This window comes from Peromyscus maniculatus, chromosome 11 (genome assembly GCF_049852395.1).
Source record: "Peromyscus maniculatus bairdii isolate BWxNUB_F1_BW_parent chromosome 11, HU_Pman_BW_mat_3.1, whole genome shotgun sequence".
Lineage (NCBI taxonomy): Eukaryota > Metazoa > Chordata > Mammalia > Rodentia > Cricetidae > Peromyscus > Peromyscus maniculatus.
The window spans coordinates 83,560,759-83,587,184 of record NC_134862.1 but is presented as its reverse complement, the minus strand read 5'-3'; the positions used below and the strand labels follow the sequence as shown (position 1 = coordinate 83,587,184).

At 39.3% G+C, this 26,426-nt stretch overlaps 1 protein-coding gene across 1 annotated transcript in view; it reads right to left on the bottom strand.

The window, feature by feature from the left end:
• Positions 1 to 26,426, bottom strand: part of Fmn2 (formin 2) — a 315,696-nt gene that overhangs the window by 24,035 nt on the left and 265,235 nt on the right. The window contains exon 16 of the mRNA XM_006993715.4: positions 6,648 to 6,797. Coding sequence (XP_006993777.3) covers positions 6,648 to 6,797 — 150 coding nt within the window. The remainder of the gene's footprint in view (positions 1 to 6,647; positions 6,798 to 26,426) is intronic.

Genomic DNA, 26,426 nt, shown 5'->3' with positions numbered 1-26,426 from the left:
ACAGTTTATCACTCATGATGAATCTGCCATGATCTGGACTGTGAAGCCCTGGCACACTTCACCAGTTTCCTTTTATTACTTGTCTTTCTTGGAAAAAACAAAACCATTTCCACCCCATGCTCTGTTGTGTCTCCACACATGGCCAGAATCTTAAACTCTGTAAGCACTCCAGACCTTGTCCCCTCTTCCCCCCGAAAGGTATCCTGGCTGTTCTTTCTAATGATCTTCAACATCTGATTCCTCTTTATTTCCTAAACCCATAGCTTAGATACATGCTTTCATTTACTGTCTACTTTTCTAATTAGGGGTCAAGATCTGTATAGCCAGGGATGCTTCCTGACGTACGGAAGAACATAAATAATCACAAAACAAACTGCCCTCCCCATTATACTAAAGGTATGTAAATTAGGACCAGCCAAGAATGCAGACTCCCCACACATACTTAGCTTCTTGTTACCATTTTGGCAATCTGGTTTGTCAACTGTCTTGTCAAACCTCCAGTACTAGAGAGTTGGCAATAGGAAGAAAAGAGCTTTATTGGTCATTTCTCTAAAGTTTGTGCCTGGATGGAAAGGACAAATGATCAGCCAGTGTCATTACCAGTACCACACAACAGCACAGACCTGGAGCAGAGAGGGGATTCCAGCAGCTGGGATGTTGATGGGCTGGTAAAGGAGACTAGCATAGACAAAGCCCTCAGTTCAGTCTCTACCTCAGCAACTATGGTGGCACATACCTATAATTCTAGCAAGGTGGAGGCAGAAGGGTCAGGGTTTTAAGGTCGCTGTAGGCTACTTTGTGAGTTTGAGGCCAGACTGTGCTACATGAGATCCTGTCTCACAAAAAGGTGGGCAATGGGAATTTCACTTATTTATCTCCATTGATATTTATTTTCAACTGCCATGAAAGCAGTCTGTTCCTTCCCAGACTTATCTCTACTAACATCATACCTAAATCTGAATCTGAACATACAGAGCACTTAAATACAAATTTTGGAAAGAATTTTAGCATGGCAAGAGAAGAGAAATCTCCAATATAATCTATGATTTTGTAAGAACAAATATCCAAATCATTTCTAATCAGAGACTTCAGCTGGGCTGAACACATACTGATTACTGCATACTGATTGCCACAGGCTCGTGCAATTACAGGGGTAGCTAGCCCTTCTCTTGGTTTATCAAAGACTACCTGCCTCGCAAGGTAAATAAACTGGTAAATTAAATTAGACAATATTTTAAACATAACTCATACTAATGTCTCAATTGATTTATTGAATTAAAATGTCTAACTGATTAAAAATGAAATTATGGTATACCACACTTCATGGAGCTTGGGCGCCAGTTTTCTGGAGAAAGATTTTTGTTGTCTAAAATGATTTTAGTGCTTTAAACCATCTTTAAAAAAAAATCTTGCATGGGCTCTAAGCTCTGTGTTTAAAGTCTTCTGGCTAGACCTCAGCCCCTCCTCATTCTCTGCTGTATGTTACACTGCTCAGTGCTAAGCTGTACAATCAAGGAAGAATAGACTGCCTACAGAGGGCTTGAAAACTTTAGTGCTGAGTGAAGTTCAAGGAGTATTGAATGAATAACAAAAACATAACTCCACAGAGTTATACAGCAGGAAATCCTGGATGAATACTGATTTCAAATCACAGTAAAGAGAGGTGAGGAGTAAAGCTTCTCTGGGGTGGGCTACCCTCTTCTTCTAGGATCTAACCCACAGCCTATTAACCAGGGACCAAGAGGTATATATGTGCTTAATTTTTTGGGCTTTTGTCCTATCTTTTCAAGGTCTTATTAATGTGGCTGAGTGACTAATGTAAAAGTTTTCCTATGGTCTTACATATTCCAAGCATGCTCTGGTGAGATATTGGGGAAGAGGGGACTTGGTAGAATTTGTTAACATGTCCTGACTTCTTATTTTTCATGTTTTATGTTGTTCAATGATGGCATGCCTGAAATTTTTAAAAAGGAAGGTTTCTTATTAATAAATGTGTATATATATAAAGTAAATAGAAAAGATCACTTTTATTGACTTTTAACAAAGCCAGTGGGCTAGTAGTCTATATAAAAGCAATATTCTATCATATCAGACAACATTCATCGAGAAGCATAGTGTATAGTAACATTTTAAACAAAAGTAGATGCTCACACACAGAACAGACACATTTTACCTAACCAAAAAGGTAACTGTGTCATAGCAATACCTTGCATTTATAAATTCTCTTTTTAGAATGATGTCATCCCCTTATTAATACACTAAAACATCTTATTAGAGACACAGTATGATACCATTTATATTCAATGGTAGAGAAACAGCCAAAGAACCTCTAAAATTATATATATATATATATTATGCACATCTTTCATTCTATCTACATATTGATGCTGCAAGAGAGGTGTGATCACCTCCATTTTACAGGTAAGGAAAGGATGATTCTTGATGGATAAATGACCTTCCAGACAACCCCAGAGTTAATAACTGGCAGATAACCAAACCCCCCATGCTTTTCAAACCACATCTCCTAGAAAGAGGGCAGATCTACTCAACAAGAATGAGGAGGAACTCACTACATCAGAAAACACATCAATGGAATCTCACAAGTTATTCAGAAAAGGCCAGAAAAGCAGAGTTCTCCTACTCTATGATGAGATATCAGTTAGAAATCAAATGGGGGAGGAATATTCATACAGGACTTAAAATCTTAAAGAATCATTTATTTATGAATACCAAATGAGAAGATGGGAAATTTTATCAGGAAGTAAGAGTTCAATGGTATAACTAATATCACTGTTCAGGTTATTTCTGCACACTCAACCAAAACATTTCCTTCTTGAAACTCAGGAAGTAACTGAAACCTACTAGGCTCAGGAAGTTAGAGGATACACAAGGCAACTCCCTATAGTGAAAAAGCAGCACCACTCGCTGGGGACATATGACTCTCTGGTCAGCTGAGCTGTCTGTGAGCTGGGCAGAAAGCACCAGGGATGTGGTGACTCATTGCCCATGTGGGATGGGCTTTTTGGAAAGCAGCTGTCTTCATGTTGGCTATGCTCCAGTATCACTTCCTACTACAAGTAACCCACTGGTTTACTGAGCTAGATATGAATGAAATCGTTTCTTTGGTTTGTCATTGGTGCCCTAGCTGGAGTAAAGAGACCTTTGTTTGTATCTCCCAGTAAAAGCTACATAACACATGCTAAATCACTTGGGCAATTACATGGACAACTTTTATAGGTCTGATAAACTGAGGTAGTAGTTAACTCTTTCTTTTGAAACTGTTTTCCCCTTATTCCCCCACCCCCTAAAAAAAACAACAACAACAAAAACAAAAAAACCTGGTATGATGCGAACTGCCAGCCCTGGCAAGCCCTGGCTAGAGGAATGGGTTGAAGTGCAGTTGAGCTATTTGTGATAGCCCCTGGCTGGCCATAGTAGGAAAGCCAAAGGTGGCCAGAGTTCATTTGGAGTTTACCCTGGAATTCTTCTAGAAGATGCTGGAGAGTGCTTTTTATGCCTAGGTTGTAAAAATGTTAGCCATGGCTACTCACAAAGGCCAGAGGTCATGAGTCTACTGTAAAAGAAAAAGCTTGACAATTACATGGACCCACAGAAGAAAGTGGGATTAGAGTGTGGCCAGGGAAAGGTAGTGAAAAGGGGAAAGATGTGGGCGGGGAAGACAAGCAGTGAGGGAAGGAGGAAGAAAACAGAAGGATAGAGAGAAGACATTTAAAAAGAAACAAAGGGGAATGCTCTTCCTGAGGAACTGGGTTTGAGTCCCAGCACCAACATGGCAGCTAACAACCACCTGTAAGTCTGGTTATCGACAATCCAATGCCCTCTTCTGGTTTCTGTGGGCAATGCAGCCACATGGTCCACAGACACTCAGGTAAATACCCAGTCACACACAGAAAATTTAAAAAGATTTTTTGTTTTTGTTTTTTCTTGAGAGAGCAAAAGAGAAAAAAAAAAAAAAAACAGAAAAAGTGGTCCAGAGATGCATGCCCAACGCACTATTACCAGCAGAGTTCTGCATCTGGGCATTTCACAGACAAGTTCCTCTCCCACCCTTCTTTAGCCTGACTGTCTAAACAAGAGCTCTTACTTTGACTTTGCTCAAGGTATTTGGAGAAGGGCTTTTATGACCCACAATGATCAACTTAAAATTATGTGGAAAAAAATGTGTTCATTACTCGAGTGAGCTAGGTTTGTACTCCCATGTCCATGTCACTGACAGTGATGTAACAAGTTATTAAATATATACAGATGCACCAAAGGGAAAACACTGTGGGTAAGTCACAGGTGAACGTTCCCTCAGAAATACAACAATACCCTTCTCACTGTGAAATAAACACTGCAACGCAAGCAAGAGAATTTATAGCATGAACTAAAACACTGAATATAGGCTGTTATTTGTTGCTTCGAAATTGTTCATTTTCAAACAGGAATCTCACATTTTTGTTTTCCTTATGCTGTGTATTCAGCTTTGAGTAAAGGGATGGCACTGTGCAAACACTTCTGATCAATGGCTCCACTCTTCAAAGCAGCCTGGCCATCATTTGCTGAGAGGCATAACAGATGCCAGTCCTTCCTGGCCTGCCACACATTCTGCCTTAGCCCTTTATCACAAGCAAATGTAGTAAAATTACAATGGATGGCTAGGATCATTTGGATTCAGCCAATCACAATACAGCCACAATGAAATACAGTCATCAACTGTGTATCCAAATGCCCTTAGCATATTTCTAAGGATGTGACAAGTCCAAGACATCAGAACAAAGTCTGGCTGGACAAAGGAGTTAAAAAGTGAAGACAACCTTGTCTGAGCATGTCAAACTCAATAATTCAATATGGTTAAGACTGGCGGTGTTAATGTCACCTAGAAACAGAACTTTTTGGGAATGTTGAACAGAGACTAGAAGTGATTCTAGGGTACAGTGTGTCTGAATCAGTGAGCTTCGACATTTTCTACCCGAAGGCATCTTCTTAGCCAGAGTTGATGTTCTGTCTGGTGATGCAGCAAATAATGACGATTGAGTCCACCTTGCCCCCCAGTATCTGGGACATGTTTACTCACCTGATATGTGGCAGGGTGGCTATTCTTGTACTTATTCCTATCTTGTTGATGTCCAAATTGGACCAGGTCTATCTTCACTTAGGTCCTTAATCCAAGAGATGCTACCAATAACTGTTCTATAAGAAATTCTATGCTTTTCACTTTCAATAACAGAGTGAGTGGGTTTCAGATGCTTTTCTAGGTTAAAAAAAATTAAATTTAGAGATTTAAGAAGGGAAGTATGCTAAAGTGGTAGAGTTGAAAAACGTTTCTCCTTTATAACCCTCTAAACGGAGCAAGCATTTTGGTGGGTGGAGAATAAAATATCATTTAATATATGAATGAAGGGATATGTAAGTGAATGTATGACAGAGCAGTGATTGGAGAATAACTATCTTTTGTATGTGATATATGAGTGTGTGTTTGTGCATAGATATGTGTGTGCAGGTACACATGTACCCATGTGGGGGCCAGAGGTTGACTTCGGGTGACTTCTACAATTGTTTCTCCATTTTATTTTTGAGATAGAGTTTCTCATTGAACCCAGCACTTACTGGCTAGGCTAGATTTGAGGGGCCAGTGAGCCACAAGAGGAGATGCACAGCTTTTGTTGTGGAAGTGAGGCCATGTCTGCATCATATATATGCACAAAAATGCTAGCAATTAACTCTGTTTACTTAAGGAGATGGGGAAGCCTACTCATAAATGAAAACTAGGTGCACATCATGGTGTATGTGCAAGCACACCAGCCTGAAGATAATAAGTAGGAAAATATGAACTATTATAGCAGAGATGAACCAAGTCCCTCAGGATGTAAGCTCTCGAAGGAACTAAAGCAAAGCCATTGTTAGGACAGGGATGTGAGGAAGTGTGCTAATTGGTTCTGTGTTAGGATTTGCTTTCTGGGTGGATTATGTTTCTCTTTCATTTTCCCACTAGACCCAGCTATTTGGGGAGGCTTCCCTGGGAGGGCTAGCTTTCTTCATGAGTTAATATTCAATATGCCTTTGTGGAATTTCATAATCCCTGAGATGTTATTTCACATACTCAAGAGGGAAAAATCTCTCTTCATTCTCGAACAGATTTATTGTAGGAAATGTGCTATCATTCCACAAGAATCTTGAGGGATCTTTTTCAAAAAGCATGATCATCTATGGTTTGGGGAGACATCTGGGTAAAATTGTGAGATGAATTGATGAAACTGACAATATACCATGAATTGAGCAAAAAACTATTCCTCTGACCTTTGTATCATTTGCTAGCAGTCTTTTGAGGGGAGAAGGTTTATCCCTATAGGGTTTTTCAATCTCATATGGCTTTTCTTTCTTTGGTTTCTTCACAATAGAACTTATTTTAACGGACAATGGCACTGCCCCTACCCTCGGCTATTCTCTGTAGCATCACATTCTGGTCCACACTCCTCTTAGTCAAACTCCAAGTTCTGCCAAGTATCAGCACCTCTTCAACTTGCTATCCCAGGGTGAGGGCCATCAAAGTTTTCATTCATGCTATAAAAATTGGCAACCCCCAGTGGAGTCACACTTAATAAAATACCAATTTTAAATGCCATTGTGAACACAAAGACACCTACCTCTCTTGCAGAATCAGTTTGTTCTCCTTCTTCCAAGAGTCTTTAAAGTCAGAGCTGAATTCATGCCAGACACTGAAGAAAACATTTGGGGACACCTCCTTCTCTCCAATTTTTGGTTTCATGAAGTAGTAGGCTGTGGTCTCCAAAAAGCTGTCAAAGCATACGCACACATGAACATAAAAGCTATGATTACTTTCCAATATGGGATACTCCTTCTCCGTCCAAATGCTGATTTCATTCATGCACAACTGTTATTACCAGAATGATTCTAACTCCCCATGCACCAGTAGTAACTTCTAATATGGGATATTTCTAATATGGGATATTTCCAATACAGTATATCTAACTCTTCAGGCACCAACATTAGTTCTTTGTGGTTTCATAATAGAGTTTTAGTTGAAGATAAGGGTAGTGAACAAAAATTGTCTCAATACTGAAAACTACCACTGGGCAGATTCCATTCCCAATGAGTCACAACGCATCTGACATATTTCAGGGATGAACTGTGGTCAACATGGGGGATGTATTGAGAAGTAGTGACCCTAAGCTTACTTCTTAAGCTCTAAACAAATAACATACCATTTGTTTCTCCCTAAATTAATATCTATTCTATGTCTATATAATTCCACATGTATGTTATTCACATTCTTGTGTTGGGAGTTGCAGGGGTGGGAGGAAAAGACCTAGGTGATCCAAAGTATGCCATCTAGACGACAAGGTGGCAGCTAGCACACAGTGGACACAGCGACAGTGGGTGGATCAGGCCTAGCTTTCATCTGATGGGACCCAGGAGGCTTATTGTATCGTGGCTACATAAAGGCTCAACTGTCAGATGGGTCATTCAACAAAGAACACACAGCTAGTAAATAATGGGTTTAAGACTTGACAAAAGCCTCTCCAGGCCATGAAAACAGTTCCTTAAACAGGAGCCTGGCCAATAGTTTATCATGTCATTCACGCTGAGGAAAGCTGAGCCGCAGGTCACAGAGTGTCACAGAGGGTCATAGGTGAAACATAAGGAGTGGTGGGCAAATAAACCTTATCTTTGTTGTCACGTTGGCCAATGGCCAGCACTACTTCTGCTTATAGACATCGAGCTTGATTTACACCGAAATAAAACCTGTAAGGCAACGTGATTTTCCCAAATAATTAAAAAAAGTGAACGAATAAATATAGGCATATATATATGAATATACATGAATATATATTCAAATATGTAGCGGGTTTTAAATTTTCTATAAAATAATGTGACCATTTGAAAGATGAGTTCTTTGGGATGAGTTTGCTCAGAAGGTTCTCCAAGTATGACTGAAGAGCAAACACAAAAATAAAATTCAGATCTTAAGAGAGGCGGTATGGTATGGTAGTCAATAAAGCTTTACCTGAGTCTATGTTATTATTACTTGAAAACTTTTCCTAATACCCAGCCATCACAACCCGAAACAGAGTCAGTACTGCCAGGTTTTGGCAGTCTCCCCAGAGACTGACCATTGTTGGTTTAACAGTTGGTAGTTGACAGACTAAGAACACGGCTCCGTCGGTAAAGTGCTCGCTGTGTTAGCCTGAGAACCCGGCCTCCGTGTGAAAACACTGTGGTTGTGGCTCACACTTGCAATGCCAGCAAAAAAGGAGATAGAAGAATCTTTGAGGATCTCTTGCCAGAAATCTTAGCTGTTTTGATGAGTCCCAGGCCTGTAAGAGACTCTGGCTCAAAAAATAGGGTAGAGACCAACTGAAGAAAAAAAAAAAAAAAGCATTCCACATTGATCTCTGGCCCCAATGTGCTGTATGCTTACACACACACAGTAAAACAGACCCACACAGACACACATACACAGACATGACACACAGAAACATAGGCACACATATACAGACAGACAGACAGACAGACAGACACACACACACACACACACACACACCAGCAGTTGGTGGCTTGATGGCTCAGTAAGAAAATAACTCCATGATAGAGAACCTTCTTAGCATGCTCAAAGCCCTAGGGTTCATCACCAGCACCACAAACAACACAACACAAACAAAAGTTCATAGCCACCTGTGACTATAGGTTAACCAATGTGTGGTGAAGCTGTTCTGCCTTTAAACTTACAACATGGCAGTCCCTGAGCAACAAGATGCTTAGGAATGCCAGTGTTTGTCTTCCAGGAAGAGAAGGCAACACTGTTTTGATTGCATGTTTGGCTCTGGGGAACTAAACTCCTCCTTTCGTTGCCTAGTTGGGAGATGGCACAGTGTAGTCTGCAAATTCTATGAGGTGATGATGTGAAGTGCATACGTATGTGAGAGTTCCCATGCTCTCTGCCACAGTGATGGCATGGGGATGTGTCTACAGAATGGGATGCTACTGGCCGAGTTGCAGTAAGTAGATGTCAGAGAGCATAAATGATGTAAGACAGAACTAGTTCTTCTGAAAGCTAATGAAGTATATACAGACAAGCTTCCAGGGAGAGCTGCTCACTTGTCTTTGTTCCTGGAGAGTATGTGTGATATATTAGGCCTCTGCCTCAAATTTCTGACTGCTCATTTCTTCTTTTGTTATAGAGGAGCCCAGTCTCTGAAGCTATAATAACTCATCCACCCACCCAGTGATCTTGAGATATTTTGAAAGTTTTATCATAAAACAACATGGTATAAAGGTAAGGACACATGATTTAGAGTGAGAAGATGTGGAAAGATGGATTCCAAGTCTAACTCACTACATGGGAACACCATTTAATGACATTATTCTCAACTTTTTCACCAGCAACAGAGAGATTTTTGACAATTTTGTCATGTCATGAGGGAAAATGAATCTTCAACTTGTCTGTTGAATATTTTCACACAAATTCCTTTTATATTATATATGGTGTATCTTATATTACATATTAAATATAAATACATATAGTTTATAAAATTTTCTCTAAACTAAAACTAATAATATTAAGATTTATTTATTTTATCTTAAAATTTTTATTTGAGTGTGTATATATTGGTGTGTTGTATGTATGTGTTCATGCTTATATGTTGGTATGTGAGGCTATATTTGCCTGTATAGGTTATGCCCATAGATGAAGACAAGAGTTCAATCATTTATTTATTTTTTTAAGTATTTTATGCTATAACTCTACCTTTTATATTATGAGACAGTCTCAACGAACTTGACTTACATCTAGCAAGCCATGGAAGTCTGTCTATCTTCATACCCCCAAATCCTAACAATCTCCAGGGTACCAGATGGATGCTGCCATATCTTTTTTAAATGGATGCTGGGGATCTGAAATGCTGATATTTTCTGCTATTACATATGGAACATAATTGCTTAATTATGGAGAACGGAGACATTTAATGTTTTATCATTTGTTACTCCTCAGCATGGAAGTTCCAAATAAGTGTACCTCTGAATTGTAATGTGTGATAATGTTTGATTTTTAAAATTGTGATTTGGGTTTCTGACCTGGGTATAATAAAAGAGACATTAAATGACATAATTTATGCAAATACACACACACACACACCATAGACAAACAAAATCAGAAATCATAATATACAAGTGAAAAACAATGTAAAAAATGCCTAAACAAAACATTACGAGACAAAAGATCTCCAAAAATACCATTGAGTTCATTTTGTGCTGGGCACTACTCCTGAGCATGTGGGCTCCCAATACAGTATTGTCTGTATACCTAGTACCTAGTAAGACTCCATTGGGGAAAACTGATTTTTCATTTGCAAGCATTTACCAGCTTCTGGGTTAGGGATGTAGGCTCATGTTTATTCCCCCTCTCAGTGCTGGAACACCATCTGGCTTGGACCTGTGCAGGCACTGTGCATGCTGCTATGGTCTCTGTGGGTTCATGTGTGTGTCAATCTTGCTGTGTGTGGAAGGCACTGTTTCCTTGGTGTTCTCCAACCCTCTGACTTTAACAACCTTTCTGCCTCCACTTCTGCATAGTTCCCTGAGTACCAAGAGGAGGGACTTGAGGCAGACATCCCATTTTAGGACCGTGTGTTCCAAGGTCTCTCACTCTTTGCATACTGTCCAGTTGTGAGTCTCTGTATTAGTTCTCATCTCCTGTAAGAGAAAACTTCTCTGATGCTGGTTGAGTGAGAAACTGGTCATATTCATGATTGATGTGAGAAGGCCCAGCCCAATGTGAGTGGTGTTATCCTGGGCTTCTGGTACTGAGTACAATAAGAAGCAGGCTAAGCAACCATGAGGAAGGAATAAGCCAGTAAGCAGAACCCTCCATGGCCTCTCCATCAGCTCCTGGCTTCAGGTTCCTGTCTTGGCTACCTTTGATCATGTAAGAATGGGTAAGCAAAATAAATTCTTTCCTCCTCAAATTGCTTTTGGTCATGGTGTATCATCACAATAGTAATCCTAACTAAGACATATACTAAAGGACTGTACATAATTTCTTTATGATTTATTATCAGTAACTTTTTAAATGCCCATTTTACAAGTCAATACATCTGAGGTCATACAAAAAATTCTTGGGCGAAAGAAGTTGAGTGTAAATAGTTCAAGAAGCCCTGATACAGATCGGTGAAAGTGGGAAGCTATTTTGGCCTGACTTTCCACTGAAAACTCAGTACAATTGTTTTCATATAAAAGTGAACCAGAGAAGATGGCTTAATGAAAAAGGGATACTACTCAAACATTAAACATAGTGGAACCCGTCTTATTTCACTTACCCTCCAAGAGAGGGTGAACTTCAAGACAAACAGTACATAGCATGTCTGTCATTATGATAAAAACCTCAAGTCATCAGGGAGATGTAACCAACCTAAATGTGTATGTTCCCAGTAAAGAAGCTTCAAAATATGTGAAACAGCAGCAATGAACAGAAAGATGCATAATCACAAATTAAAACCCAGCAGAACTAAAAGAAAAAACAACCAAAAAATGTGCTAGATACTTAAACATTTTTTTTTGGTTAAGAATTGACAGAATTACACAGAAATATTGCTCAAGGACTAGCATGTATGAGTATAATCATCAAGAAGTAGACCTAACCGGCAACGGAACACTGCAGTCTACGGTGACATTTACAAGAGCACACAAAACAGTCACCAACTACAATGTTCATGAATTAAGAAAAACTAACAATGGAATATAAGAAAACTATTATTTGATAGTTAACAAAGCTATTGTGAATAGCATGTGTCAAAACAGGAAATTAAAGGCAACTGGGGATTATTTAAAGGTAAACAAAAATGATATTGAAATGTGTAAGATGCAGTAACACATTAGAGAAAAATTCCCTGCTTTAAAATGCCTAGATTACAGAAGAAAGGTAGAAATGGAGGCTTCCAACGCAAGAAGCTATAGGAGAACAAATTAAACTCAGTGGTATATTTAAAAAATACACTGCTTAGAAAGACTACAAAACAAAGAAAAAGTAAACTTTATAGAAAAAGAATACAGATAAAATCTAAAAACTAAAACTGACAAATGAGATAGAAATTATATATAGTCCTATATCTAAGAAATTGAAATTGTTTTCAGTGAATTATTTTTTTAACAAAGAGGTAACATTTTATAAACTTATATTCAAAATCATTACCATCTTTCAAATACTTCTGGCAAAAAATTGCTTCACAGAAGGGTTGCCAAACATTTGATAAAATAAAATCAATTTTACATTACTACTTTCAAAAAACAAAGGGAAGATATTAAAAACCAAAATAGTCATCATGAAAAGGAAGATATATTTATACAGCTATCCTTTATGAATAAATATGAGGGAAATCATCCTTGACAAGATACTACCCAATAAGATATAGTAATTTCTAAATTGAATAATATGTCACAGCTAATTAGAGCTTATCCCAATGAAACAAAATGCTGTTAACACTCAAAAAGCAACCAATGCAGTTTTCTACATTAATAGAGTAAATAAGAAAACCTACCTCATGATAACGTGTAAGTTCTATTCCATATGATATATAAATTACATCTGATTTAACAAAGAAAGTATACAAAAAGAATGAAATAGAAGAAAACATTGAGCTGGGTCTGATGGCTCATGCCTGTTATCCCACCATTTAGGAGAGCTGAGGAGAGAGAATTGCTATGAGTGTTAGGCTAGTCTGGGCTATCTAATGAATTCTAGACCAGTCTGTGTTAAAAAGTGAGACCTTGTCTCAACAACAAATGCTGAAAAAGTACATTTTTCTATCTTAATAATGGAAAATAGAAAAATAATTTAAATACTTTTATTCTGCAGTAGATTCCTCCTGGTGGTCAACTAAATATGGAGATAATAGGGAAGACATAACAATAAAAAGAAAAGAAACTGTTGGAAAGAAAGAGCAAGACCATGGAAGAAAAAAAGAAAGACTGAGGCTTATTCATAAACCAATCTATTAAAAGAAACAAGAAGCCTGGAAGAAAACCATGGGTCCATAGACCAATAAGACCTGCCAAGAACATACGCCCATGAAACAAATGAAAACAGTTGCCTGGGACATGCCGGAGCATAGTTATAAAACAACAGAGCCATAAAAATGAATTCAAAATAGGAAAGACTCAGTGAAGAGGAAGCAACAGAAGTTAGTAAAGAACATGAAATCAAAACTAACACACAAAGACTAGGCTAGAAGTAATGCAGTAGTTCATAAACATGACTTGACATGCTAATGTCAATGGGAAAAGAAATACAAAGAATATTTTAAAAATCAGAGAAATGAAGGAAAAATGAGAAAAAGTTACAAGTAGAAGAAAAAAAATCCTTACATGAGAATAATACCCCTCAACCCTTAAAAATTGATCCCATAACAAGTAGAGAGTAAATAATGATCACAAGAAGGGGAGAGGGAGGAACACAGAGTGGAGGCGGGGGGGGGGGGGCGGTGAGGACTAATTTAAAGCTAGATATGAGAAATAAGTTCTTGTGTGCTACACACACTTTAAGGTGATTGTAGTGAATCTGTATATTTTTTTTTTCTTTTTTTTTTTTTTTTCGAGACAGGGTTTCTCTGTGTAGCTTTGCGCCTTTCCTGGAGCTCACTTGGTAGCCCAGGCTGGCCTCGAACTCACAGAGATCCACCTGCCTCTGCCTCCCGAGTGCTGGGATTAAAGGCGTGCGCCACCAACGCCCGGCTTGTGAATCTGTATATTTTAAAACAGCTAAACAACAAGAATCTGTACATGCTCACCAAAGAATAAGTGTCAGAGAAGATGTATATGCCAATCATTTTCTATCTAATCATTATACAATGGCGATAAACATAGATAATCATCTGGTTATACCTGGTCAATATGAAGTTATGTATCAATTAAAACAAAACTTAAAAAGGTGAAAACTTGAAGAGACAAAAACCAAAGCAATGAAGAGAACAAGTATTAAAAATATGACCCAAGGATCAGCAAAGTGGCTCAGTGAATAGAAGAACTTTCCCACACACACCTGATGGCCTGAGTTCAACACTTGAAATCCATGTAAAGGTGGAAGGAGAGATCTGACTCTATAAGGTTATGCTTTGACCTGCCCCCGTCTCTCTCTCTCTTCTCTCTCTCTCTCTCTCTCTCTCTCTCTCTCTCTCTCTCTCTCTCTCTCTCTCTCTCTCTCCTCTCTCTCTCTTTCTCTCCCTCCCTCCCTCCCACACACACATACACAACAAATAAACATAAAAACATGACTCAAAACTCAGTGAGATAAGAAGGGCATGTTCAATGCAACACATATTTAAGGCATCAAACACAGAAAGTATGATGTAAACATTTAATACCCACACAACTCTAAGGAGCAAAGGAAAACTATTTTAAGTATCAAAGTTTTCAAGGGACATTAGTTCATGACCAATTACTGAGAAATTTGCAGGAAATTGCCTCCACAGCAACAAAATTTGCAGACAAGATACTACTTTCTGGCAAGAAGCGTAAGAACTATGGCTTGGACTGCAAGTGCTGGTAGGAGGCATCCATATGCATTAATTCCAGGTTGCCCACATAATATTGTAGTTACAATGGAAATTGACTGCAAATCAGTAGGAGAGATTAGTTAATTTTCAAAGACCATTGTAGAACTCAGAGCTGGGACTGCTTGAATGCTTTAGCTGAGTTCTGAGGGAAATACACAAGATATCCTGGAGTCCTTTATCACAGAATAGCCAAGGAAGGTCTGATAGGTAAGCTCACTTTTTCTTTTGGGATGACCTACCTTGATGTTTTCTGTGATGAGGCAATCCAGTGACATTGTGTACATGAGTAAAAATAGGACCTACAAAGGACTAGCCCATACCAATCAGGTTTAATATGTGTGCTGTAGATATCGCTCTGTATAAATAAAATGCTAATTGGCCAGTAGCCAGGCAGGAAGTATAGGCAGGACAAGCAGAGAAGAGAATTCTGGGAAGTAGAAGGCTGAGGCAGAGAGACACTGCCAGCCACCGCCATGAGAAGATGTTAAAATACAGGTAAGCCACAAGCCACATGGCAACTTATAGATGGATAGAAATGGGTTAATTTAAGATATAAGAACAGTTAGTAAGAAGCCTGCCGTGGTTATATAGTTTATCAGTAATATAAGTCTCTGTGTGTTTACTTGGTTGGGTCTGAGCTGCTGCGGGACTGGCGGGTGAGAGAGATTTGTCCTGAACGTGGGCCAGGCAGGACTGGAGAAAACTTCAGCTACATATGTGAGCTCATCATAAGCTGTGAGTGGATGCTAGGACCCATCCTCTTATTTTGGATATTGGTGAACTAATAAATTTTGTCTTTCTTTATGAACCACACCACCGAGCAACATTATGTCCATTGACAGGTAAGTTTTTCTTTAAAGAAAAAGTTTTTCACTTAATGACTGAGGGGGGGAAAGCCCAAAGTCCTGTGTTTTATATATTGTAAAGAATTAACACATCTAAACACTGATTTCTCAAACACTAGAAATGTCACAAAAAACAAATGGCATTCTTCTTCCTTGAAGTCACCACATCACTCATGAATGATCTCAATAAAATGCCCAAGTATGTCCAAACATGCTCAAGCACTTAGAATAACCTGCCAATCTATTGGGAATGCAGGACAAAGTAAACTACATCATTGATATGGAATAGGGAAAACACACACCAACCAGAAACTGAAGAATAAATGATCTGGTTCCAAATGATTAAGTTCTGAAGAGAAAGTCTAGGAAATCTGTTTTAGGAACTTTGAGGTATCACAATTAATCTTTGTGTTGAAAAAGTAAGGCATCTTGACGTCAAAATGGAACATATGATGTCACAATAGATCATCATATTGTTATAGTGGGACATTGTAATGATACATTGTAGCATTGTGTTTTCAAAATGGAGAATTTTGATGACAAAATAGGACCAATGTCACAATGATTCTGAATTCAAAATCAAGATGCAGCACTATTATGGAAAATTTGAGTATTGTAATGAAACAATGTAACAATGTATTGTGATGTCACAGTGGAGCATTTGAGTTCATTGTGGATATTTTCATATCAAGGGTTGTCATTGTCATGTTAGAATATAGCACTTGGATGGTACAATTCACATTGTAGTGGTACACATGAATTATTATAATTTGATTTTATGATGTGACCATGGAACATTTTGATGTCACAATGGTAAATTTTGATGTCACAAATGAACACTGTCATGTCACTGAGGATTAATGTGATGTCATACTGAGTTACTTATAATATAGAGATGCTATAATTGAATACTGTGATGTCACAAAGGGACATTATAGAGTTATAAAGGAGTACTGTAACGTCACAATGGGGCACTATGATTACAAAGTGGTACATTACACAATGGGGTACTGTAATGTTATAACATGACACTGTGATGTCACAATAGAGCACTGTGATGTCACATTGGAGAATTTTTACATCCCAATGGAGCATTGTGATGTCATGAATGAGAATTGGAATGTCAAAACGGACTACTGTAATAACAGTATTATTGTGTCATCACACTGCAGGATTTGAGGGCACCAGGGAATATAGTGATGACATAATGCATAACTAAATAGCAGCGATTTATCACAACTCACCTCTGTGAAGTCACAAGTTTTCAGATATGTATTAAAATGTATCAATGAACTTATGCCTTTAGGTCATTTTCTTTAAAAAAAAAAGTGGGAGGTTGAGTGAGTGGATCAGGATATAGCATAGATGAAACCAAACTAGCAATGAATTGGTAACTGTTCAAGTTAGCTGGAAGATATGTAAAGGATGATTACATTGCTAGATTTACCTTTGCATATCTTTTTACCTTTCCATAATGAAAGATTTTTTAAATTCATAACTTCACATATACACACAAAACACAAAACAACAATGACTATCAAGCAAGTTTTAAAATTGTAGAAGAATCTCTTTTAAATAAAAAAATGAAATTTTAGGTCCTTATGCAGGTATATATTGTGTGGTGAACATATTATCTCTCATAAGTAAGCATTGCTGAGAAGACTTTACCCATATTCTTGGTTGTGTACTCTCTTTCCCCTAAGTGCCTTTTTCTAATAACTCCTGGATTTAAATGTATACTGACATCTCTTAAGAAACTCCAACTCGCCGGGCGGTGGTGGCGCACGCCTTTAATCCCAGCACTCGGGAGGCAGAGCCAGGTGGATCTCTGTGAGTTCAAGGCCAGCCTGGACTACCAAGTGAGTCCCAGGAAAGGCGCAAAGCTACACAGAGAAACCCTGTCTCGAAAAACCAAAAAAAAAAAAAGAAACTCCAACTCAAGGATGTGGAGTAAGGGGAACACTCCTCCACTGCTGGTGGGAGTGCAAACTTGTACAACCACTTTGAAAATCAGTATGGTGGTTTCTCAGAAAATGGGAATCAATCTACCTCAAGAACCAGCAATACCACTCTTGGGCATATACTCAAAGAATGCTCAATTATAACACAAAGGCACTTTCTCAACTATGTTCATAGCAGGACTATTCATAATAGCCAGAATCTGGAAACAACCTAGATGCCCCTCAACTGAACAGATAATGAAAATGTGGTACATTCACACAATGAAGTATTACTCAGCTGTGGGAAAAAAAATTACACAATGAAATTTTCAGCCAAATGTATGGAGCTAGAAAAAAATCATCCTGAGTGAGGTAACTCAGACCCAGAAAGACATGCACAGTATGTACTCACTCATAAGTAGATGTTAGATGCAAAGCAAAGGATAACCAGGCTACAATCCACAACCCCAGAGAAGCCAGGAAAAAAGGAAGACCTTAAGAGGGACATGCATAGAGGGCCCCAAGAAAGGGAAATAGTTAAGATCTCCTGGGTAAACTGGGAGGAGGGGTTAGAAGGGAGGCCATGGGGGATGGGAACATGAGGGATCCAGATGCCCAAGTTGGGGGAGGGACAGAGAGGGAGAGCAATGAAAGAGATACCTTGATAAAAGGAGCCATTATGGTGTTATGGAGAAACCTGGTCCTAGGGAAATTCCAACAAATCCACAAGGATAACCCAAGCTAACATTCCTATTAATAGTGGAGAGGGTGCCTGAACTGGCCTTCCCCTGTAATCAGATTAGTGACTACCCTAATTGTCATCATAGAACCTACATCCAGTAACTGATGGAAGCAGATACAGTGATCCACAGCCAAGCACTGGGCTGAGCTCCTGGAGTTCAGTTGAAGAGAGGGAGGAGGGATCATATGAGCAAGGGGGGGTGGGTCAAGATCATGATGGGGAGAACCACAGAGACAGCTGACCCAAGCTAGTGGGAGCTCAGGGACTCTGGACTGACAGCTGGGGAACCTGCATAGGACGGAACTAGGCCCTTTGAATGAGGGTGTCAGTTGTGTGGGGCCTGTTTATAGGGCCCCTGGCAGCATGACCAGGACTTATCCTGTGTGCATGAGCTGGCTTTTTGGAGCCCATTCTCTATGGTGGGATACCTTGCTCAGCCTTGATGCAGAGGGGAGGGGCTTGGTCCTGGCTCAACTTGGTATGCTAGACTCTGTTGACTCCCCAAGGGAGGCCTTACCCACTTTGAGAAATGGATGGGGCTTCAGATGGGGAGAGGAAGTATGGGGGGCAGGAGAAGGGGAGGGAGGGGAACTGGGGTTGGTATGTAAAATGAAAATTTTTTTTAAATAAATAAAAAAGAAGAAACTCCAACTCTGCTTCAAAAAGGAGACAATCCATAGTATGTTCAAGATACTTAGAATTATTTGGTGGCAATTCAACTTTAAACACCTAGAGGGATTCAGCAGCAAGTTTTTTCTGGTTCTGGTCTTTTTTAAGACAGTATACGCTATCATTGCTTTTCTCTGATAGCTTGTTATAGTAGAAATTGTTTATATCATCATAGGTTAGTCTGGGTAAGTTTTATGTGTCTGGAAATATATCTATTATCTAGGTCTCAACTTACTAGAATATATGTTTTAAAAGCATTCCCTGATAATCCCCTGGCTTTTATTAGTGTCTGTTTAGTGTCTCCCCTTTTCATGTCTAACATTATTAATTTTTTTTCTCTCCTGCTCTTGGTTTTCTTGAGTAAGCATTTGTCAATCTTACTTGTCTTTTTGAAGGATCAATACTTCATTTTGTAAAAGCTTTGTATTGTTTTCTTCCATCATCATTTCATGAGTGAATTGTCTTGGCCTTTAGTAATTCTTTCTGCCCAATGCTTTTTGGGATTTTGTTTCTTGAGTGTGTTATTGGGTTGTTGACAATTTCTTAGATTAATCTGAGATTCTGTTGTACAGGCACTCATAGCTAAAATGTTCCCTCACAGAGTTGCCTTTGCTACACCTCAGAAGTTGAATTTTCATTTCATTTGATTTTAATATTCTTTAAATTTCCGCCCTCATTTCTTCAATGGCCCACTGCTCACTTCACAATGTGTTGCTTTTAGTAACATAAACAGCATGCTATCAACACAAGAACACATGTAGACCAATGGAAGAGAAAAGAGGACTCAGAAGCAAAGTCACATAGCTATAGTCATCTAATTTTTGAGAAAATGTGAAAACCATACACTGGCAAAGAGACAGTCTCTTCAACATCATGCTAGGGAAACTGGATATTTATATGAAAAAGAATGAAACTAGATCCATATCTGTCACTCTGAATAAACATCAATTTGAAAGAAAAGTCTTTATGTAAGATCTGAAACTATTTGAGGAATATATAAGGAAAACACTTCAAGATATAGGCATAGTTCACAGGCCATGAAGAAATCAAGTTGGTAATGATCAGGTAGCTTCTATAGTACTGGAAGGTACTGTAGAAGACTACCAACCTTAACTTATTTGATTGTGTTTAATATACCTTCCACAGGAGGAGTATGATTGATACCATAAGTCTGGTCAGGAAACAATGATTGGTAGCTCACAGGCCCCAGGGGTGAAAGTCTCTTATCAGTTTGCCAAGGAAACATAGTATCAACCACCCTCCAAATTCTATCTCTATAGACATAGACGACTGTAGCTCTCAGACCTTATTAGAGAACTTTTTGTGCGTAGTGGACAGTGGTAAATGCAGAAAATAACAACCGAGCAAAAGAACTAGAGTGTCTGTGGAGTACTCAGCCACAAATAGGATGTCTGTATCATATCCCCCTTTCCTAAGTTTCAGAGACAATCTGGGAAGAGCTATTAGAAAGATGATAAGCACCAGTGGCCATGGAGGACTGGAGTGAAGCAGTGGTCATGGCCATGGTAGGACTGCTGTACTAGGGAACACACAGCAGCTGTATTTGCCTGTACACGATTAAGCCAATTAACATTCCAGCTTGGGAGGGAAAGGGGCTCCTGAGGCCCGATCCCTAGCTGAGGAGCTATTGGCTACTGATGGCTTCCATATAGCATCCTTGCCCTTTAAGGGTGTGGCTCCTTGTAGTTAATTAGTATATACCTAGACTATAGAAATATTTTCAAATATTACAGTTCAACATCATTAACCATCAGGGGAATGTAGATTAAAACAACGCTGATATTCCATCTCATCTCCATCAAAATGGCTACTGCTAAAACAAAGAAATACAGAAAACAACAAAAAGAAGAAGAAATGCTGGTGAGGGAGTCAGGCATGAGGACCAGCATACACTGCTGGTGGGAATGTATGCTAATGAGGTCACTAGGGAAAGTAGCAAGAAAGTTCTTCTAAAACATAAACATGAAACTGCTATGTGATTCAGCTATGCCATGCCTAGGGATATTCCCCCAAATACAAGTTAGCATATTACAGAGACACCTGTTAATTCACATTTATTGTGACACTGTTCACAATATCCAAGATATGGAATCAGCTTACACATTCATCAAGAGATGAATAAAGAAAATGGGATACCTAAGCAGAGAAGAGTTTTATTATTATATAAAGAATGAAATTATTGTCATTTGCAAGAACATTAGTCAAACTTAGAATCATCATATTAGGTGAAATATTCAGAATTAGAAAGGAAGACATATTATTCTTTCTCCTATAGTTAGAAACAGAGGGACATGTACACACACACACACACACACACACACACACACACACACACACACACACACACACGAATCAGGCATGAATATCAAGGGGGACTTCTTGGAAGAGGAAGAACATTCCTGGAAGGGGAAGGAGGAACAGAGAGGGCCATGGATAGTAAATATAGTTAATGCACATGATATACTTGGTAAAAAAATTTCACTGAAATCTTTTCAATGTATACATTGATATGTACTAATTGAAAAGTTTTAAATGTTTTTGAATATGAACTATGCTCCAAAGATAATTAGAATAAGCAGCTTTGGCTTCTTTACTTGAAAGGCTCTCACATCACAAACTGAGAACTATTTTACAGTTTCCTCATGTGTATTCTCTGCCTATGAACGATGTAGATGAAGAAAGCCTCCAAAGTTTATTTTCATTACAACCCAGAGGTGCTAATAATTACCTTAAAATAGCGTTTTCAACCACACTTATGATCTCTACAGAGAACAATGTCCTTTGCAAATGAAACACTTTCAGTATGATATTGTCAGTTATGAATATCAGTTATTTCCCATCTATGGTCATGATTCACTCCCAGGAGAGTATTACATATAAAACCTTGAAGGCCAGCCTGGGCTACAGAGTGAGTTCCAGGAAAGGCGCAAAGCTATACAGAGAAACCCTGTCTCGAAAAAAAAAAAAAAAAAAAACTTGAATGGAAGACTAGCAGCTTTGGTGGTCTCTAGTCTGTCACAGTCCTCAGAGAGGATACCACTGCTTTCATTTAACTCAGGTTAATGCAAGTCATAACTGTATCTTGGGCTTTCTGCATGGCAGGACAAAGATTAAGAAAAAGATCTCTATTCCAAGACTTTCTTGAAAAACACATGCACTTGGTTAGCAGGGAATGTTTTTCAGGCTGTCAGATCCACATTGTTTGCCTAGACCTGGACAACTCTCTCTGTAGCTGCTCTACTATAGAATGAACAAATTCTCAAGAAGGGGAAAACACTGTTTGACCATTTACAGAAAATGGTAAGCAGCTCCCACTATGTATTCTTTGGTAATCGAAAACAACAAAGGGCAGAACTCATGGTGTGTGCTAGGCTGTTCATGAAATGAATCTGGTATAAAATAAAAAGTGACCTGAAACAACCAATCGTCGGTGACCTCAAACTGGCCTCAGAGTTGTGAGTGTGTTTGTCTTGACTTTATAACCTTCCTACTCTAGCTGGAACAAGGTCAAATCTTCCTGCCTGCTGGTTCCTTGCACCCAGTCACCTAGCCTCACATTCTGACGGCCCTGCTGTTTACCATTTCCCTGGTAGGTGTTCATGAGACTGTCTTCTTCAGCTTTCAGATCTTCGTTTAAGGATTACTCAGCAGTGAGATCCTCATGAGAGGTCAACGGGTAACCTCGGACTCCTCTAAAATAGTCCCGGCATAGGATCTTTCCACAGCACTCAACTGGCATAGACACAATAAGGGCATCTAGAGAATTAACTGATTCAATAATTGCTTAATCAACCACTGTCTGCTGAACAAGTGACCTACATGCTTTTGTGAGAAAAAAAAAATACTGATTTTTGTAGAAAATTTGTAGCGGAAGAAATTTGCGAGGTATATCTTTTATTTCCCAAGGTTTAAAACCATGGCCTATGGATTAGAATGACTATGATTTTGTTGGTCTAGAAAGGTCCTTCTCCCAAGCTTTTTCACCTCATTTATAGAAAGAGAATGGCAGTATTTCATATTACCAATTCACATCCTGTGAGGATCATGTGAGTTCAAGTGTGTGATGGGCTTCATAATGTTGCTACATGCATGGTAAACTCTACCAACATTTTTGGCTGTAACAGCAAGCACAGAAGGCTTTTTTTAAATTAAAGACAGACTGGACTTGAAGTCATAGAGACCTACCTGTCTCTGTCCCCTGAGTGATGGGATTAAAGGCATGCACCACCACACTCAGCCTGAGAAGGCTCTTCTAACTTGGTGAATTCAGAGGGCTATTAAGAGTTTGATCTATCTTTCACATTGAGATCTTTAACAAAAGGAATATTTTCCTTTATTATACCCTCCATAATTATGAGGCCACATATCATTTGCATATATTAAAAATGACATCAATACATCAGTCAACAAGGGGATGGCTTTCTAGTACCAGAGTTGGAAGGCATCCTTCCCTGTTTTCATATTTCTTAGTGCCATGGGTCTTACTCACATATACATGCATATGGGAGTTGGGGGGGGGCAACTGATTTCAGGCTAACCGTCACCTCAGTCAACAGCCGAGCAATGAAGTCTGCTGAAAGGTGCACATCTGTTTATAACTCAACCCTGCCTTCATCACAACATGAAGAAAGCTGTAGTTAACAACAAAACTAACATCTCAATTCAGATATGAGTTCCTCATGCTCTCTTGGGTCTCCAAGCATTACACAGACAGGAAGAGTCAATTTATTAATTTCCTCTGCTTCTAAAGTCAATGTCAATAAGACTTGAGACCAATGTCCTCCATCCCTGACCAGAACACCAATGACACATTTCAGGATATTTGGGGGGCTGTTATGTTTGTACTAGGAGTGTAATGATGTGTATGGTGAGGCTGTTTCTCATGCTCACATCTATGGTCATAATGCCCTGATAATGAGTCAGCAACTGTGTTCTAGTTGAGACTCAGCAGACCTTGGGGTCAGCCTTCTATTTTGGGGCCTTTGGGGCCTTTCCTTTCACTATCCTTCTCCTTTTGGAGTATATCAAAAAGGCCAGGTTCTATGAACAGAGTTTATACCCATAATGGGAATTGCTTGTACAATTCGATTCAGTCCATCCCGGCAGAACCAAGGACACAAGGCATCTAGGTATTAACAAAGGAATGTATTGTTTAAAGGACTGCTGAGGATTGGCTGCATAAATCTTCCAGTGCTTGAACTTTTTTTTTTCTTATTGTGCAATACTGGATTTTGTAATATTATTCTTCAGAACAATCTAAAATCTCAAGAGGAAGGGCTATTTTCAGTTAAAACCTTCCACAGTCAATTTCAATTTTTGGAATCCTAAAGGTACCACCTCCATCTCCACCTCCTCCACTCAGCCCCCACAAGAAATTACATGAAGTGTTGTATTTCATTACTCCTAAAGAGGAAAAAGAAATCCACTTTCATCGCTAAAAAACTTCAAGGGATGGTCCATGTCTTCTATGCCAACTACTTTGCCTCAGGCAACGGAAAATTGAAGGAATTTACAATGATAAGAGGAGAAACTGGTATTTCTTTTTCTCTTAAAATGAAAAATTGTAGTATTTGTAGCTTCAGGGTCACTGTGATTAAAAAAAAAACAAAAAAACAGCAAACTGCTGCTAGAAAAAAAGAGGGGTTCCAGTGAGCAACAAGAATCCGCTCATACAGAGGGGTGAAGAGAAAAATCCAAGTGAGTTTTCACGTACTGATGGCTGACGAGGAAGGTGGTTCTGTGCTGATTCTCAGGTCCTAAGAATAGAGCGCTGGAAGTTCCTAAAGCCAGGAACAAGACAGCCACTGTGGCTGACAGTGCCAGGGTAAGCTGTGTTGCCTGCTTCTTACCTCTTCTCAAAGGTGGAGATTTTTGGAGACTGACCTTCTGTCTTCGTGTGTTCTGAATCTTAAGAACAGAGTAAGACGGAAACCTCTCCTAAAGATCTCATTTTATTTGTGCATCACTTTCACTGCTCTGATTTTTCTCGCCATCCACACTATACCTTCATCTCTGAAGGGGTCACTGATATCAAGTCTCAATCAAAGCCAAATTCTTACACTCTGTGGCCTTACACTCCATAGTCACTGTGTCTCTACGGGTGGCACCCATCCCATTGTCTCCTGTTTCCAGTCTAACACATTCTTTCTGTGTTGCTTTCTTGCTCGGATGTTAAACATAGAGATTTCCCAAATTAAAATAGATTTCTCCCAAACACATGAGCCCTCTGGATGACACCACGATTTAGGGATAGGGTTGGTTTTTTTTTTGTTGTTTTTGTTTTTGTTTTTGTTTTTGTTTTTGTTTTTGTGATTTAATGCTATCACATACTCAGGCTTTAATCTGGCTTCACAAACTTGCTTCCCTTCTATTCTTTCAGGGGTCTCCAGTGACATCCTGTGCCTTCCCCAGCTCTTACCTCATCTTCAAGTTTTAGAATTATCACTGTCCACATTTGAATTTGAAAATAAATTATCACTAGTTCAATTTATCTCATTTATCCTTTAAGATTGAACCTACCGTAATAGAATTAGATCCATTATTTCCATGTTCTCAGTTACTGAGAGATCTGGGTTAACCTTTTTGCCTATCACTTTCAATTAATTTAATGCTAATAGAAAATCTAGGAAGTCAGTAAAGATGGTTCTTACACAATCTTCACCCAGTTTCCCCTAATATTAGCATCCCACATAGCTATTATATTTGTCAATAGGGGAAAAAAAAAAACCTTCCGGAAGCATTTCAAACCTCTGAGTCAAGTGATGAGCATAGAGAAATTGGTAAGGGTGCTTACCCTCTCTGGCACCAGAAGGCTATCTCTTAATAGGCTGACATATCTACATAAAATTTAAGATGATTTATAGAAATGCCCTGTGCTGTCTCATAATTGTGAGGGAACATGGAGAAGAGGGAAGGAAATGAAACAAAGTATGTTCTCCAACCACAATAGAATCATTTAGGGGGCAGTTGGAAGACACCCAAGCACTTGCTCAGGTCCCATAGCCTGGGGTGGCCCGATAGTGTGCACCACTGTGACAAACAAATATATGATGATGGGAAAGATAAAGTATGTGGTGGAGAGATGGAAGAAAAAGAGAAGCAGAGTTGTTCAAGCATTGTACAGAGACATGGAACTGGAGATGTGACTGAGGTAAGGAAAAGGCCAATATGAGAAGCCTGTGTTGCTACTTGAAGACATGGTGCTATCCAGGCTTGGGCTACTGCCATGTCTGGCTGGGTCTGTGACCCTACCACAGTCTGAGTCTGTGTCGATGTCCATGGCCCATGTTGCCACCGAGGACCATTTGGATATCCATGGTCTGGACTGCCACTTGAAGCCAAGTCAACATTGGGTGTTGGTGGTAGTGGTGCTGCCACCAGGCAAGGGAGATCTGGCCACGCCCCTTGCTGGGGCGGGGGAGGCTTGGGGGATACACTGGCTAATCAACTCAGCTACCACCCAGGCCCAGATCCAGGGCTTTGTGTTGGCCCACCCCAGCATCTACCCCATCTGTGCTGAAGCACGTGGAGAGACTGGTCCTGCGGAACCATAGCTGCAGGACCTCCACGACTTGGAGCAACAATAGGATATCTGAGAGGAGTCTTGGTGAGGGTTAGATATTGATATCATAACAGAATCTAG